This window comes from Physeter macrocephalus, chromosome 8 (genome assembly GCF_002837175.3).
Source record: "Physeter macrocephalus isolate SW-GA chromosome 8, ASM283717v5, whole genome shotgun sequence".
In the NCBI taxonomy this organism is placed as follows: domain Eukaryota; kingdom Metazoa; phylum Chordata; class Mammalia; order Artiodactyla; family Physeteridae; genus Physeter; species Physeter macrocephalus.
In genome coordinates this window covers 116,304,446-116,320,820 of record NC_041221.1, presented here as the reverse complement: position 1 = coordinate 116,320,820, position 16,375 = coordinate 116,304,446, and the positions used below count along the sequence as shown (strand labels likewise).

The 16,375-nt window shown below is 35.4% G+C and overlaps 1 protein-coding gene across 4 annotated transcripts in view; it reads left to right on the top strand.

The window, feature by feature from the left end:
* DTWD2 (DTW domain containing 2) overlaps nt 1-16,375 on the top strand; it is a 211,192-nt gene that overhangs the window by 191,689 nt on the left and 3,128 nt on the right. For 3 of the 4 annotated variants that reach the window (XM_024127449.3, XM_024127380.1, XM_028493153.2), the window contains one exon: nt 13,075-13,203. The exons of the other annotated variant lie outside the window; for it this stretch is intronic. In XM_024127449.3, coding sequence (XP_023983217.1) covers nt 13,075-13,203 — 129 coding nt within the window. The remainder of the gene's footprint in view (nt 1-13,074; nt 13,204-16,375) is intronic. 4 annotated transcript variants of the gene reach the window in all.

Below are 16,375 nucleotides of genomic sequence, written 5' to 3'. Positions count from 1 at the left end.
TGCAAACAGTGACAGCTTTACTTCTTTTCTGATTTGGATTTCTTTTATTTCTTTTTTGTTCTGACTGCTGTGGCTAACACTTCCAAAACTATGTTGAATAATAGTGGTGAGAGTGGGCAACCTTGTCTTGTTCCTGATTTTAGTGAAAATGATTTCAGCTTTTCACCATTGAGGACGATGTTGACTGTGGGTTTGCCATATATGGCCTTTATTATATTAAAGTAAGTTCCGTGTATGCCTACTTGTGGGAGGGTTTTTATCATAAATGGGTGTTGAATTTTCTCAAAAGCTTTTTCTGCATCTGTTGAGATTATCATATGGTTTTTACCCTTCAGTTTGTTAATATGCTGTATCACATTGATTGATTTGCATATATTGAAGAATCCTTGCATTCCTGGGATAAACCCCACTTTATCATGGTGTATGATCCTTTTAATGTGCTGTTGGATTCTGTTTGCTGGTATTTTGTTGAGGATTTTTGCATCTATGTTCATCAGTGATATTGGCCTATAGTTTTCTTTCTTTGTGGCATCTTTGGTTTTGGTATCAGGGGGATAGTGGCCTCATAGAGTGAGTTTGGGAGTGTTCCTCCCTCTGCTATACTTTGGAAGAGTTTGAGAAGGATGGGTGTTACCTCTTCGCTAAATGTTTGATAGAATTCTCCTGTGAGGCCATCTGGTCCTGGACTTTTGTTTGTTGGAAGGTTTTTAATCACAGTTTCAATTTCTCTGCTTGTGATTGGTCTGTTTATATTTTCTATTTCTTATTGATTCGGTCTTGGAAAGTTGTGCTTTTCTAAGACTTTGTCCATTTCTTCCAGGTTGTCCATTTTATTGGCATATAGTTGCTTCTAATAATCTCTCATGATCCTTTCTGTTTCTGCAGTGTCACTTGTTACTTCTCCTTTTTCATTTCTAATACTATTGATTTGAGTCTTCTCTCTTTTTTTCTTGATGAGTCCCGCTAATGGTTTATCAATTTTGTTTATCTTCTCAAGGAACCAGCTTTTAGTTTTATTGATCTTTGCTTCAATAAGCAATCATTTCTTTTTCATTTATTTCTGATCTGATCTTTATGATTTCTTTCCTTCTGCTAACTTTGGGGTTTTTTTGTTCTTCTTCCTCTAATTGCTTTAGGTGTAAGGGTTGTTTATTTGACATGTTTCTTGAGGTAGGATTGTATTGCTATAAACTTCCCTCTTAGATCTGCTTTTGCTGCATCCCATAGGTTTTGGATCATCGTGTTTTCCTTGTCATTTGTTTCTAGGTAGTTTTTGATTTCCTCTTTGATTTCGTCAGTGTTCTCTTGTCTATTTAGAAGTGTATTGTTTAGCCTCCATGTGTTTGTATTGTTTATACATTTTTTTCTGTAATTGATATCTAGTCTTATAGTTTTGTGGTTGGAAAAGAAACTTGATACAGTTTCAATTTTCTTAAATTTACCAAGGCTTGATTTGTGACCCAAGATATGATCTATCCTGGAGAATGTTCCATGAGCACTTGAGAAGAAAGTGTATTCTGTTGTTTTGGGATGGCATGTCCTATAAATATCAATTAAGTCCATCTTGTTTAATGTATCATTTAAAGCTTGTGTTTCCTTATTTATTTTCATTTTCGATGATCTGTCTATTGGATGAAAGTGGGTGTTAAAGTCCCGTACTATTATTGTGTTACTGTTGATTTCTGCTTTTATGGCTGTTAGCATTTCCCTTATGTATTGAGGTGCAACCCTGTTGGGTGCATAAATATTTACACTTGTTATATCTTCTTCTTAGATTGATCCCTTGATCATTATATAGTGTCCTTCTTTGTCTCTTGTAATAGTCTTTATTTTAAAGTCTATTTTGTCTGATATGAGAATTGCTACTCCAGCTTTCTTTTGATTTCCATTTGCATGGAATATCTTTTTCCATCCCCTCACTTTCAGTCTGTATGTGTCCCTAGGTCTGAAGTGGGTCTCTTGTAGACAGCATATATACGGGTCTTGTTTTTGTACCCATTCAGCCAGTCTGTGTCTTTTGGTTTTAGCATTTAATCCATTTACATTTAAGGTAGTTATCAATATACATGTTCCTGTTACCATTTTCTTAATTGTTTTGTGTTTATTGTTGTAGGTCTTTTCCTTCTCTTGTGTTTCCTGCCTAGAGAAGTTTCTTTAGCATTTGTTGTAAATCTGGTTTGGTGGTGCTGAATTCTCTTAGCTTTTGCTTGTCTGTAAAGGTTTTAATTTCTTCGTCAAATCTGAATGAGATCCTTGCTGGGTAGAGTAATATTGGTTGCAGGTTTTCCCTTTCATAACTGTAAATATGTCCTGCCACTCCCTTCTGGCTTGCAGAGTTTCTGCTGAAAGTTCAGCTGTTAACCTTATGGGGATTTCCTTGTATGTTATTTGTTGTTTTTCCCATGCTGCTTTTAATATTTTTTCTTTGCATTTAATTTTTGTTAGTTTGATTAGTATGTGTCTTGGTGTGTTTGTTCTTGGATTTATCCTGTATGGGACTCTCTGTGCTTCTTTGACTTGATTGACTATTTCTCTTCCCATATTAGGGAAGTTTTCAGCTATAATCTCTTCACATATTTTCTCAGTCCCTTTTTCTTTCTCTTATTCTTCTGGGACCTTTATAGTTTGAATGTTAGTGAGTTTAATGTTTTCCCAGAGGTCTCTGAGACTGTCCTCAATTCTTTTCATTCTTTTTTCTTTATTCTGCTCTGTGGTAGTTATTTCCACTATTTTATCTTCCAGGTCACTTATCCACTCTTCTGCCTCAGTTATTCTGCTACTGATTCCTTCTAGAGAATTTTTAATTTCATTTATTGTGTTGTTCATCATTGTTTGTTTTCTCTTTAGTTCTTCTAGGTCCTTGTTAAGCATTTCTCCATTGTATTTTGAAGATTTTGGAAGGGAAGTTTTCAGCTATAATCTCTTCACATATTTTCTCAGTCCCTTTTTCTTTCTCTTATTCTTCTGGGACCTTTATAGTTTGAATGTTAGTGGTAGACTGCCTATTTCCTCTTCATTTGTTTGGTCTGGTGCATTTTTACCTTGCTCTTTCATCTGCTGTGTGTTTCCCTGTCTTCTCTCTTTGCTTAACTTACTGTGTTTGGGTCTCCTTTTTGCAGGCTGCACGTTCGTAGTTCCCGTTGTTTTTGGTGTCTGCCTACAATGGGTAAGGTTGGTTCAGTGGGTTTTTTAGGCTTCCTGGTGGAGCGGACTGGTGCCTCTGTTGTGGTGGATGAGACTGGATCTTCTCTTTCTGGTGGGCAGGATCGCGTCCTGGGGTGTGTTTTGGAGTGTCTGTGGACTTTCTATGATTTTAGGCAGCCTCTCTGCTAATCAGTGGGGTTGTGTTCCTGTCTTGCTAGTTGTTTGGCATAGGGTGTCCAGCACTGTAGCTTGCTGGCTCTTGAGTTTAGCTGGTCTTAGCATTGAGATGGAGATCTCTGGGAGGGCTTTCGGCATTCGATGTTACTTTGGCTCCAGAGGTCTCTGTTTGACCAATGTCCCAAACTCAACTCTCCCACCTCAGAGGCTCAGGCCTGACACCCGTCCACAGCACCAAGACCCTGTCAGCCACTTGGCTGCTAGTGTTGGAGGGTCTCTTGCGGAGGCACGGGGTGGCTGTGGCTCACCGTGGGGACTAGGACACTGGCAGCAGAAGTTCTGCAAAGTACTCCTTGGCATGAGCCCTCCCAGAGTCTACCATTAACCCCACCAAAGAGCCCATGCCAGTGTTTTGATTAACCATCTAATAGAATTTTCATTTAAATCACTTGAATAGTGAATGATAAGCTTTGGGGAAATTAAGTTTTAATTTGAAATCAGAATCTTTTCTTACTGAATAGAAAAGAAATTCCTGTAATTTTAAAAGAATTCTTTACCTTGTATTCTTTTCCCATATTATTTTTACTCTTCATTGCAGTTATCGGTCTTTCATCCCTTTTTTTGGGTGGCAATTTTTCAGCCTTATTTGTGTCACTAAAAACTAATTCACTTGTCAAATTTAGTATCTGACATTTTTACACATATTCTTCATACTACAAAGTTGACAGAATTATGTTATATTTCTGAGGGGAATATATTATATCATTAATGGCTATTATGCAGGGTACTTTATGTTGTCCAAATTGTGTTTGAATGGATTTATTTAAGAAACGCCAATTCACTTTTTGGATTTCACTAGCTCTATTAAATAGTCTAAGGAAATAATTAACAGACGTGGAGGCATCATGCACCCTGATTTCAAACTGTACTACAAAGCTATAGTAATCAAAATAGTATTGTGCTGGCACAAAAACAGACACATAGATCAAAGGAACAGAATAGACAAACCAGAAATAAACCCACACTTATATGGTCAATCTATGACATTGGGATCAAAAATATACACTGGGGGTAAAGACAAACTCTTCAGTAAGTGATGTTGGCAAAACTGGACAGCTGTGTGCAAAAGAACGAAACTTAAGCCAGTGTCTTACACCATATATAAAAAATAAACTCAAGTGGATTAAAGTCTAAATGCATTACCTGAAACCATAAAACTCCTAAAAGAAAGCATAGGCAGTATGCTCTTTGACATAGGTCTCAACAATATTTTTTTGGATCTGTCTCCTTAAGCAAGAGCAACAGAAGCAAAAGTAAACAAGTGGGACTGCATCAAACTGAAAACCTTTTGCATAGTGAAGGTAACTATCAACCGAATGAAAAGGCCCCTTACTGAATGGGAGAAGACATTTTCAAATGACAAGTTGAATAAGGGGTTAATACACAAAATATGTTAAAAAAAAAAAACTCATACAGCTCGATATAAAAAAACTCAAACAATTTAATTTAAAAATGGGCAGAGGACACGAATAGATATTTTTTCAAAGAAGACATACAAATAGCTAACAGGCACATGAAAAGATGCTCAACTTCGCTAGTCATCAGGGAAATACAATCCAAACCAAAATGAAATAATTACCTCACACCTTTCAGAGTGGCTGTTATCGAAAGGACAAGTAACAAGTGTTGGCAAGGATGTGGAGAAAAGGGAACCCTGGTACAATGTTGGTAGGAATGTACGTTGGCATGGATGCTATGGAAAACAAAAAATTAAAAAATGGAACTGCCATATGGCTCAGCAATTTCACTTCTGGGTATTTAACTGAAAACAACAAAAGCACTAATTAAAAACGATATATGCATACCAGTGTTCATTGTAACATTATTTGCAATAGCCAAGATATGGAAGCAACCTAATTGTCTGTGAAAAGATGAATGGTTAAAGAATATATGGTATATATACACAATGGAATATTACTTAACCATAAAAAGAACAAAATCTTGCCATTTGTGACAAAATGGATGGACCTAGAGGGTATTATGCTAAGTGAAATAAGACAGAGAAAGACCAATACTGTATGATATCACTTTTTTATTTTTATTTTTGGCCACTGTGTGTGGCTTGCGGGATCTTAGTTCCCCAAGCAGGTATTGAACCCGGGCCATGGCAGGGAAAGTGCTGAGTCCTAACCACTGGACCGCCAGGGAATTCCCCTGTTTGAATCTAAAAAACAAAACAAACATAATAAAATAGAAACAGACTCATAGATACAGAGAACTAATGTGATTGCCAGAGGGGAGGTGGGTAAAGGGATGGGCAAAATAAGTGAAGAAGATTAAGAGGTACAAACTTCCAGCTATGAAATAACAAAGTTATGGAGATATAATGTACAACATAGGAAATATTGTCAATAATATTGTAATAACTTTGTATGGTGACAGATGTTAGCTATCCTTATCCTGGTGATCATTTTGGTGTAAAATAATAAAAAGTTAAAAAGGTATAAAAATATCAAATCACTATGTTGTACACCTGAAACTATTTAACATTGTAAGTTAATTATACTTCAATTAAAAAAATTGTGATATTCTGCAACTCGTAATTTCTTATCATTTAAGTATTCTGTACTCTGTATTCTTCAAAGGAACATAGCAACCTATTGTTAGCCAATTCATTTTTATGTCCGTCTGCCAGTTTTACTGTCATAAAATCAATTAAACATTACAGATAAGTTACACATGTGCAGAGGTAGAAGAAGATGAGAAAATATATTGAAAATATTAGGCAGATGAAAGAGTCATGCAAGGTCATTCAAGAAATGGAAAAATTTCATTTTAAAAGTGTTTTCAAAAATCATTATAGGCTTCCCTGGTGGCGCAGTGGTTGCGCGTCCGCCTGCCGATGCAGGGGAACCGGGTTCGCTCCCTGGTCTGGGAGGATCCCATATGCCGCGGAGCGGCTGGGCCCGTGAGCCATGGGCGCTGAGCCTGCGCGTCCGGAGCCTGTGCTCCGCAACGGGAGAGGCCACAACAGAGGGAGGCCCGCATACCACAAAAAAAAAAAAAAAAAAAAAAATCATTATAAATTCTTGGTCTGTCTCTTCTGTTACGTAGTGTTGTTTGGGAATGTTTTAAAAAAATATCAAAAATTTAGATACAAGATTCAGTACTTTGGGGATTATTGCACATTTTAATGATGCTTAGATCATGTACTTAAAGGGCAAAAGAGTAAAATATGAATATTTTCCTTGTATATAAATTATATCTTTAATGAAAATATTTCTGCCTTTTTCAGGATTCTTACTGTTAGGAATATTTTATTTACCTGGCAATGTAACTTGTTCTTCTCTCTTAGTCAGTGAAACTCTTTTCTGGTTCTTTCTCCTGCTTCTAAGACTGTTTTGCTCTACCTGTTCAATAGCTTTTCTTCTTCCATCCTGTAAAATTTGACATTCTTCTAGCTCTAAGTTTTATCTTATCCCACACTCTTGGTCAGGCTACTCATCTGGCTTCATTGCGATAAAGCTGAGTTGCTTCACACTTATTCATTAGATTGTGAAGAAAGCATTGTAAGTCGTCACTAGCACTATCCTGGTTAACATCAGTAGCATCAGTACCACCCTCATCAACATCTTTGCCTGTATTGCCTGCTTACTGTATGGCAGGCATTGCTGAGCACTTCACATATATTAGCATCTTAAAGCACAATCATTCTTTAAGGTTGTTAATGTTTTAGGCTCTGAGAGTTTAAATCTTATTTGAGTTCATACTACTATTATGTAGAGTTAAATTTAAACAAGTCTAATTTCCTTTCTTATGCTTTTAGTTGCTGTGTTTTTCTGTCTCCCAATTCATGCACATTATTTTAATTCAAGGTTATAGAAAAGTGTTGTTAATAAAGTAAAAGAGTGTACAATTTAACTCAGTAAATTTTAAAATAAAAATTTTATGTGGCAAATTGAACTTATGAAGGAATTGTATAATGTGTGCTTTATTTCACACCTAGGCTAATTTATGATTTATTTTCCAATAGCTGTTTATGAAGCCATGACAGCTTTTGAAATGAGTAGAAATGATAATTGTTAAATGAAATTTATCTTTGGTGAGAAAATGTTTCACTAGCAAGACATTATAAAATTGGTTATTACTTAGGTGAGACTAGTAAATCAATTTCTAATATCCTAAATCAGTTTCTGTTCTAAGTTTCCTAATAAAGGATATAAATTGATGTAAGCCCAGTATGAATAAATGCATACATATAGACATGCTTAGTGTGGACAATTTCAATTTCAGGAGATATCAAAAAAGTTAGTTTCTATAGCATTATTCAACAGAGACTCGTCTCCATTAAGTATTGCTGAGAAAAATAGCAGCAGAAGGTAATGCCAAGACGTGTAATCTATAGTCACATTCTTTCTGGCTTGTTTAATGGTGTAATGTTTTGTTAATTTACTGAAATCACTCTGAAGTTATTGTAGCCAGTAATGTTTTGTTTTTTTTAAATTTTTTTGTCTGCGTTGGGTCTTTGTTGCTGCTTGCGGGCTTTCTCTAGTTGCAGCGAGTGGGGGCTACTCTTTGTTGCGGTGTGCGGGCTTCTCATTGCGGTGGCTTCTCTTTTTGTGCAGCACAGGCTCTAGGTGCGCGGGCTTCAGTAGTTGTGGTTTGTGGGCTCCAGAGCACAGGCTCAGTAGTTGTGACACACGGACTTAGTTGCTCCGCGGCATGTGGGATCTTCCCGGACCAGGGCTCGAACCCGTGTCCTCTGCATTGGCAGGCAGATTCTTAACCACTGCACCACCAGGGATGGTAGCCAATAATCTTAAAGAATTTTTGTTTTCATGCCTCTATTCTTTTTTTTTAAAGAGGAAGCTTAAAAACTCAGATAAAAATTTTTTTTATTTAAAAGAAATTATTATATTTCAATATTATTTTAAACTTTAATTCTGTCATTCTAAACTTTTTAAAAGAATAATTTTGCCTGAGAACGTAGAGATTACTATTTGACTTATAAAGATAACTTCCAATTCTGTGATCTCATGAATCTATGTGTTTTTACTTTCCTTCTCTAGATATTTCCATACACATAGTTCTCAGTGACTTCAGATATGCACTACTTGGAGTTATGTGAAAAACAGTGGTAGATTAAACATTTTTCTTAGTAGGGAAAAACACTAGTCAAGATATTTGATTAAATATGTCACTCAACAGAATTTTAATTTTGTATCATTATTTAGATTTGCTTAAATTTGAAATTTGTAAGTGCTTAATTTTTAGGCTTCTGCATTGTATGTTTGCATTTTTAACATCAAAGTTTTTGTGTGTTGGAAAAGCAATGTGTAACTTTAATTATCATTTTAATGTGTAAGAAAGTACTAAATTTTAAACCCAATGTGTTCTACAAGTTCTTTGGTAATTTCGGAATTGTGCTTTACCATAGAAACTGTTATGAAATGAAGTTTCTCAGGTCAACTCAGAAAAAAAAATTTAAACAATAATGTGTTTTGGAAGTAGCACAATATTATCATTTTATCTATAACTAATGCCCCATTTAACCTTATTTTTATCAAATTTTCTGAGTTTCAACATTAATCCTGGAATCTTAACTTTCTGTAAAAACTTTACAGGCTTCATAGTGTGGGAAGATGGGAGCAAGACATAGATATTGACATTTGTGAGAAACTTTCATTCTTGAGAAGACTCCTCCCCCTATATCATTTTTTTTTTACACTGTGTTCATAAGAACCCTACAATTATTCAGGAGTCCCTCAGCTTTGCTTTCCAGCAGAATAGCTTTGTTTTATATGTTGGGATTTGCCCAAGAATTCATCCATTTAATTATTAGCCTAGTTATGAAGAGCTCAAGCTCTCAAAGAAGACTTTATAAATTCATTTATCTGCTTTACCATGATTGATTTTTTAACCTTGGGTAAGTTACTTCACCTCTCTGTACTTTGGTTTCCTCATCTGTAAAATGGAGATAATAGTACTTACTTCATAGGGTCTTTGCGAGAATTAAATGAGACAATATATGTACATTTTCTAGAATAGCACTTAGTGTCCAAGTGCATGAGATTTTGCATATAAGTGGTTAAGTCTCCGTTCAAACTGGCAACTGTCTGATGCCAAAGCTGGACTCTTATCACTATTAGATCATAGTGTTGAACTAAACCGAGGAAATGAAAGGAATGAAGTGGATTGAGGGATTGGGGCTAGAAGAAAAGATTTAGTACCTCTCCTTCAAAGGGCAGCTCATAAGCTCAGATACTGATTCTTGTTTGTGAAAGATCATAGAAAAAAATGGTGTTTCAGAAAGGAGAGTTTTTATGTGTGTCTTCCACTGGTAAGGAATTCAGAATGTTAGTAAAAAGTTTATTTTAGCTTGTTCTAGACTAGGGTTGTTTCAGAAAGCCTGCAAAATAGATTGATTTTCCTAGAAACCTTTAAGGAAGCTGATCAACTGTTTAGAAAGTCTTGTGACTCTTAATAATTAAGTGAGAAGCACAATAGTTTTATGTAATAATGAAACTTGTCTTAAAAGAGCCTGAGAACAGATAACATGTAATCACCATCAAATTATAAAAATACAACATTTGTTGGCGGGGGGTGGGTGGAGATGATTAAAATTTTAATTTTGAGGTCTTTTTTAGTTTATTCTTCTTGACAAAAGAATTAACTATATTATAGTAAATATTTTAAAGACATATGTTATGCAAACATAAGCCATGGCATGTTAATCCTTTGGATATTTTTTTGAGTCCTAAAGGTCATTACTAAACCACTGAACGTGCTATGACTTCCACACTATTAATGACACAAATCACAAAAATAGCTAAAGGTCTATCTAAGAAGGAGACATTTGAAAAAACCCTTTTAAAAGGTATCTGAACAGTGATCATAGCTGTCAAACTGTTATCTGGTATTCTTATATGTTAAATATATATTTAATATTTAATGGAAGAAAAAAAAGGAAGGCATTAACAACAAAAGAATTTTAAGGAATTCAAATTTTAGCCAATCCAGAGAATCAGTGGAAAAGATCTGAAGCTCAGTCTAGAAGTAAAATTTGGATGAGTTGGCTGTTTCTAAAATGGGAGTTATATTATAGGCTTATAACCTATACCAGTAGAATTCTAAACCAACCAATGATACTCCTGTTCCTAAAGAAGTCACATTAAGAGCACTCAGACAACTTCTACCCATGGAGAGCCAACTTCCAAGAAGATCAAAATTATTGAAGCATTCTTTGCATCAGCATGGCTTCCAAAAATTGGAAATGAAGATTGTATATAATAATTATACATAATATATTAATAATAATTATATATAATTAATGTAGCATTATGATTACATATACATTATATGATCTTGGGTTTGATCACTAAAAAATAGGTTTTAATACCATCAGGTCCAGCTATCTGATTTTAATCAAGTGAGCAGGAACTGAGAAACTAAATGACTGAAATTAAGTGATTAATTATTGTCAACTTTGATATAATAATATTGGTCTTTCAGTAGTTCCTCTTTCTACATACCATACTTTCATCATATGTTAATTTTTTTCCTTTCTTATAATAGTTAATTTTGCCTTGGATTTTCTTGAACTTTTATTCATGAAGATGAGGCAGTTTCTGAAAAATTATTATGATGCTTGTGACTTCTCAAGAAGATGGATCAACAGGGTTTCTTTTTAGTCTTGCTCATTTACTCACTGAATTAAGTGTGTGATGAAGGTGATATAGCACATAAGCATAAAAGGAGGTGCCGTGAGATCACATTAGCATGCTTTAATAACATGTATCCTAATAATATGACAGATCTTAGTTATATATACTCTTTTAATATATCCAGTTACTAGATAACTCCCAGAGAGGTGATTTGTGAAGGATATTCTGAAGTCTTTTAACAAATGATATATTTCAAATTCTGTTTTCATACAGCCATGTGAGCCACAGTAAGAAATAAAACACCCTCCCCAAATAACAAATTTCTTTTAAAAATCAAATTAATTCCAATAAACAAAATTCCACTGTGAATTTTGCATGTTTTCCAAAAGTTTTGTTTTAATCAGTTGCTTGTTATAAATTCCTCCAGAGATGACTTGGAATTAAGTACTGAAAGCAGTAGTTGTCTGTACTCTGTTCTACTAGTTGACCTGATGAAATATCAAAGCTTTTAGTAATTACAGTTAATCAACATCATGAATTATTCTTACAGTTATTTAAACATAGGCTTTCTTTTATCATTATACATGTTTCTCAACCATTTTCTTCCATCTCTTTCTCTCCCTGCATCTGTTTTTCATCTTGTCCACTGGTAGAAATGCAGAATAATTTTAATATGATATCTAAAATATAAGTAGTCAAATATGCTTTAAAGTATATATTCCAAAATCATATATAGGGCAATACATTCTATAGTGAATCTTTTATGATGCCCACTTTGCTTCCCTCTCTCTCTCCCTCCCCCTTTCCCCCTCATCTCTTTTTGAGGAAGGAAAGGAAACAAGTTGTAGAGGATAATTTTTTGAACAAAAAATCAGTGGAAAAACCACATTTCTCATCACATATCTTTAAATGTGATTTTGATCAGAGTGTGGGCTTTATTAGTGTAAGATTACTTGAGTTTCATTTAATTAAAGTAGGAATCAAAGGGCGAAAATGCTGATATTCAGTTTTCTATTGCCTTTCTCATGTCTGACTCTATCTCAGCTAAAATATTATCTTGATGGAGAAAAGTATCTGTAGTGTGCTACTTTTATCTAAAAAGAGGATATATATATATGTGTGTGTGTGTGTGTGTGTGTATGTGTGTGTATCTCTGTGTGTTTATATAGATTTACACCCACACAGACATATGCTTATCAGTTTAAGAAATAATGGAAGAATAAACCAGAAAATAAAAAATCCCAATTGTCAGTTCTCCAAAGTGATTAAACCATTTTCACTCCCACTTCAATGTGTGAGAGTTTCATTTGCTCTATCCTCATTTGGTGGTGTTAGTCTTTTCGATTTTAACTGTTCTAATGATTGTGAAATGTTATCTCCTTGTGATTTTATTTTATTTTATTTTATTTATTTTTGGCTGTGTTGGGTCTTCGTTGCTGCACACGGGCTTTCTCTAGTTGCGGTGAGCGGGGGCTACTCTTCATTGCGGTGCGAGGGCTTCTCATTGAGGTGGCTTCTCTTGTTGCAGAGCATGGGCTCTAGGTGCACGGGCTTCAGTAGCTGTGACTCACGGGCTCTAGAGCGCAGGCTCAGTAGTTGTGGCGCACGGGCTTAGTTGCTCCGCAGCTTGTGGGATCTTCCTGGACCAGGGCTCGAACCCATGACCCCTGCATTGGCAGGTGGATTCTCAACCACTGCGCCACCAGGGAAGCCCCTCATTGTGATTTTAATTTACATTAAATCATGTTGAGCCCTTTTACATGTACCTATTTGCTACTTGTATATCTTCTTTTGTGAAGTGTCTATTCACTCTTTTGCCCACTGGGAGGGGGTTATTAGTCTTTTTATTTTTGATTTGTAGGAATTTGTATATATTTTGAATACGTTTTCTTTGTCAGATGTGTAACTATCCTCTTGCTTCTATTTAACAAAACAATAAAAGGATATTATGTATAGAAGATATTGATACATTTAATATTTATAAACTGGCAATTTTGGAAGGAAATTAGAGTAATTAGTATTTAAAATACAGACCTTATAGTTTTAAACTTAAAACAAAAATTACATTCTATTCTGGTTTTGATTTCAGGTGCAATTAAAAACTAGCATTTCTAGTCAGTATGTAATTCGGGCGCAACCAACTAATAGGTGCCTTTCTACACTGGAGTGTGCAGCTGTTGCTCTTTCTATCTTGGAGAAAAATAATTACATACAAGAGGTATGTCTTTGGAAAGTTATACAGTTTTTGAAAGTAGGAGTTGGTTAGATTTTTGTCTAGAAAATTTAAAAATGCATAACTTGTTAAATTTGTAACTTAAGTGACAAGTAGACTATATCTGTGATAGAAATTTGTGCACTTTTATAACCTTCCTTTCCCCTCTGGTGTTTTTCTGTTAGTTTAACGTTCCAGATTGCATTATTTAAATATTCATTCTAAGCTATGCAAACAGCATTTGTAATATGCTAAATCGTTTTTAAGTAGCATAACATTAAATATAGTTTTTTTTGCTAGATATGTCTTTCAGTAGTCTGTATTTCTGTTTTAGTATTTTGTGTTCTCTTGTACTAGACTTTTTTTTTATTTAAAAGAACATTTTACAGCAAGATTTTTTCCATTGGTGCTTTTATTCGAGGAGATATACCAACTTCCTGTTTATCTTTTTAACCTTGCTTAGGGTATAAAAAGATATAATTTTTTTTGAGAAAAAAGCCTACAGAATATGAAAAGGTTATAACCTGCAATCAACATTTTATTTAATTTCCAAGAAAGCCTGATGATTTCATATATAATTCATAATCATTAGTAAATAATAATGTTTCAGTGAGCTCACCAACATCTCAACCTTTTAGAACATGTAAGAAACTTTACACTTATGACAAGAGAAAAAATTAGCAAACTAAATGGAGTTTTATAACTCCCTCCTGTAACACACACACGCACATGCACAAAGTATGCTCTTTCCTGCCTTCTTTCTGTCTCTCTCATTATACACCATGGTTTCTATTATAAAAGTGTGCCTTAGCCATGAGGGAAATTCCAATAATGGATAAAAGCTTAGGTCAGAGTAACTGGATAAGTGGATTAGTTACCAAGAAAAAGAACAAAAGACCTCCAGAGCAAGGGGAGTTAAAGAATGCCAGAAGAAGCATTGAATTGCCCTTTTCCTCTCCCCTGCCCTAAGCCATGGTATGTGTCAGAGTTGGAGACTTTCTTCTTTTGAAAGAAGTAGGCTTTCATGAGTAGGCTATTTTTGTGTGTATCTGCGTGAGTAGACTTAGTTTTGGGTCTAGGCAATTTCTCTTTCTCTCTTTTGAGGGAAAAAAATGCGTGAGGGATCCTAAATCCTTCCTCCAAATGACCAGGGAGTGTTCTCAGACTTTTTTTTCTCCCCTCTGACTTTATCACCTACTCCCGTGTACCTTCCATCAATATAACACTTAATATACCCCTATACTTATCTCTCTGTTTTGTTTATTAACCATCATCTGTGTATGTTCTTCAGCAGAAAACAACATTATTTTTAGGTGTCTTAAAGGAAAGATGGAACCCAGGGCTGTTGTTTACGCTTGCTTTCTGTACAGTCTCTGTATTTTCCTTTTTGTTGATGTAAAATCCTAGGATCAGCCAACATCAGACATAGGCCTCATTAAAAGTTTAAATCTTGGGGCTTCCCTGGTGGCGCAGTGGTTGAGAGTCCGCCTGCCGATGCAGGGGACACGGGTTCGTGCCCCGGTCCGGGAAGATCCCACATGCCACGGAGCGGCTGGGCTCGTGAGCCATGGCCGCTGAGCCTGCGCGTCCGGAGCCTGTGCTCTGCCACGGGAGAGGCCACAACAGTGAGAGGCCTGCGTACTGCAAAAAAAAAAAAAAAGTTTAAATCTTGAGGGAAAAATATAATGGTCTTTGGCTATAAATTTAAAATTTCTTTCCTATTCTTCTTTTGGTTTATAAAAAGAATCTTCTATGGATTTATATTTATTATTCCCACAATTGGAATTGGATCTTTACTGCATTCCTAAACAGAAGCTTTAATGTTGGTAACGGTGGTGTTTTAGTAGTAGTAGTTATAGTATAATAGGGCTAGGGTTTGGCATAGGGTTTGTACTACTACTACTACTACAAATGCTGCTACTGCTCCCCCCTTTCCAGTTTTATAAGATATATTATTCTGCTATTAATTAATATACTGTCACAGCAGGAAATCTATCTTATGTTTTTAGTATAATATCTAACAACAGGCAAAGTTTAAGAGACAGAAGGGTATCAGGATCTATCATCTCTTCAGCTTTTGGAGCTTTTATTTTTTTCTATGGATCAAGTTGAACTTAAAATCCCAAAGCAAAAGTGGGGTCCTAGAGTTCTCATTCTTTTTGCTTTGGTCACCAGGAGTGGTTATACTATAGTGACCAGGAGTAGAAGAAGGATGTTTGATAATCAGACATGTGATTTGGGAGGTGCTGATAAGATGGTCGCAGGAACATGAGCCTAGAAAAAGCATATGAAACATCCCAAGTTGCTTATTATTACATCTGGCAAACAATTAGCTTTCTTAGTGGGGGAACGCCAAGTCCAGCTTCTTTAAATCTAGCTACAAGAAAAAAATTAGTACATTCTTCTGAACATCTGCTCTGAAATAGGTGTTTTCTTTCCTTCCTGGGGAGGAAAGCTATAACATGCCTTTTCCCCCCAATAACCTTTTATTAGGGGCATCCTAATAAAACCTTAAGATGATGGGGGAGAGTAGTAATTTTTCAGCTGGCTTCATTCTGTAGAGGTGGGGCTCCTCAAAATGAAGAACTTGGCATAGAATGGCCTTCTTAGTCTGTTGATTCATTCTCTTCCTTTATTCTTGAGCAGTTTCCAGTCACTTGGAAATAGCATGATATGAGTTTTGAAACAAGTGTGAGTTAAAACTTTATCACTTGTCATCAGCAGTTTTTGCCAGAAGGCAATTCATGTAATCTCTTTGTGTTTTGTTTTCTTATCTGTAATATACAAAAAATAGTTACCTCATAATATTGTTATGAGAATCGAATGGGATAATGTATGTTGATTGCCTGACACCGGGCTCTCAAGAATAGTTCATCTTTTTGCCTTTCTTCGCCTCTGATTCTTGTCTATAGATTGGCAGAAAAATTGAACTGAAAGTTGGTGATTTTCATTTTGCCATTATAATATGTACCAGGGTTACTCATACCTTGGAAGCCCTAAGAACTTTTGTAACTAGACGTGGCAAAGCTCTGTGCTGTAACCTAAATGTCTTAGCTCTACTCATCACCAGTAGTTGTTAATAACGGTCTTTTGAAACTGTCACGTTGCGTCTATAGACAGAGAATTTACAGAACACTGATTTTCCCCCAAATAAACTTTTAGAAACTAATTTTGTAAG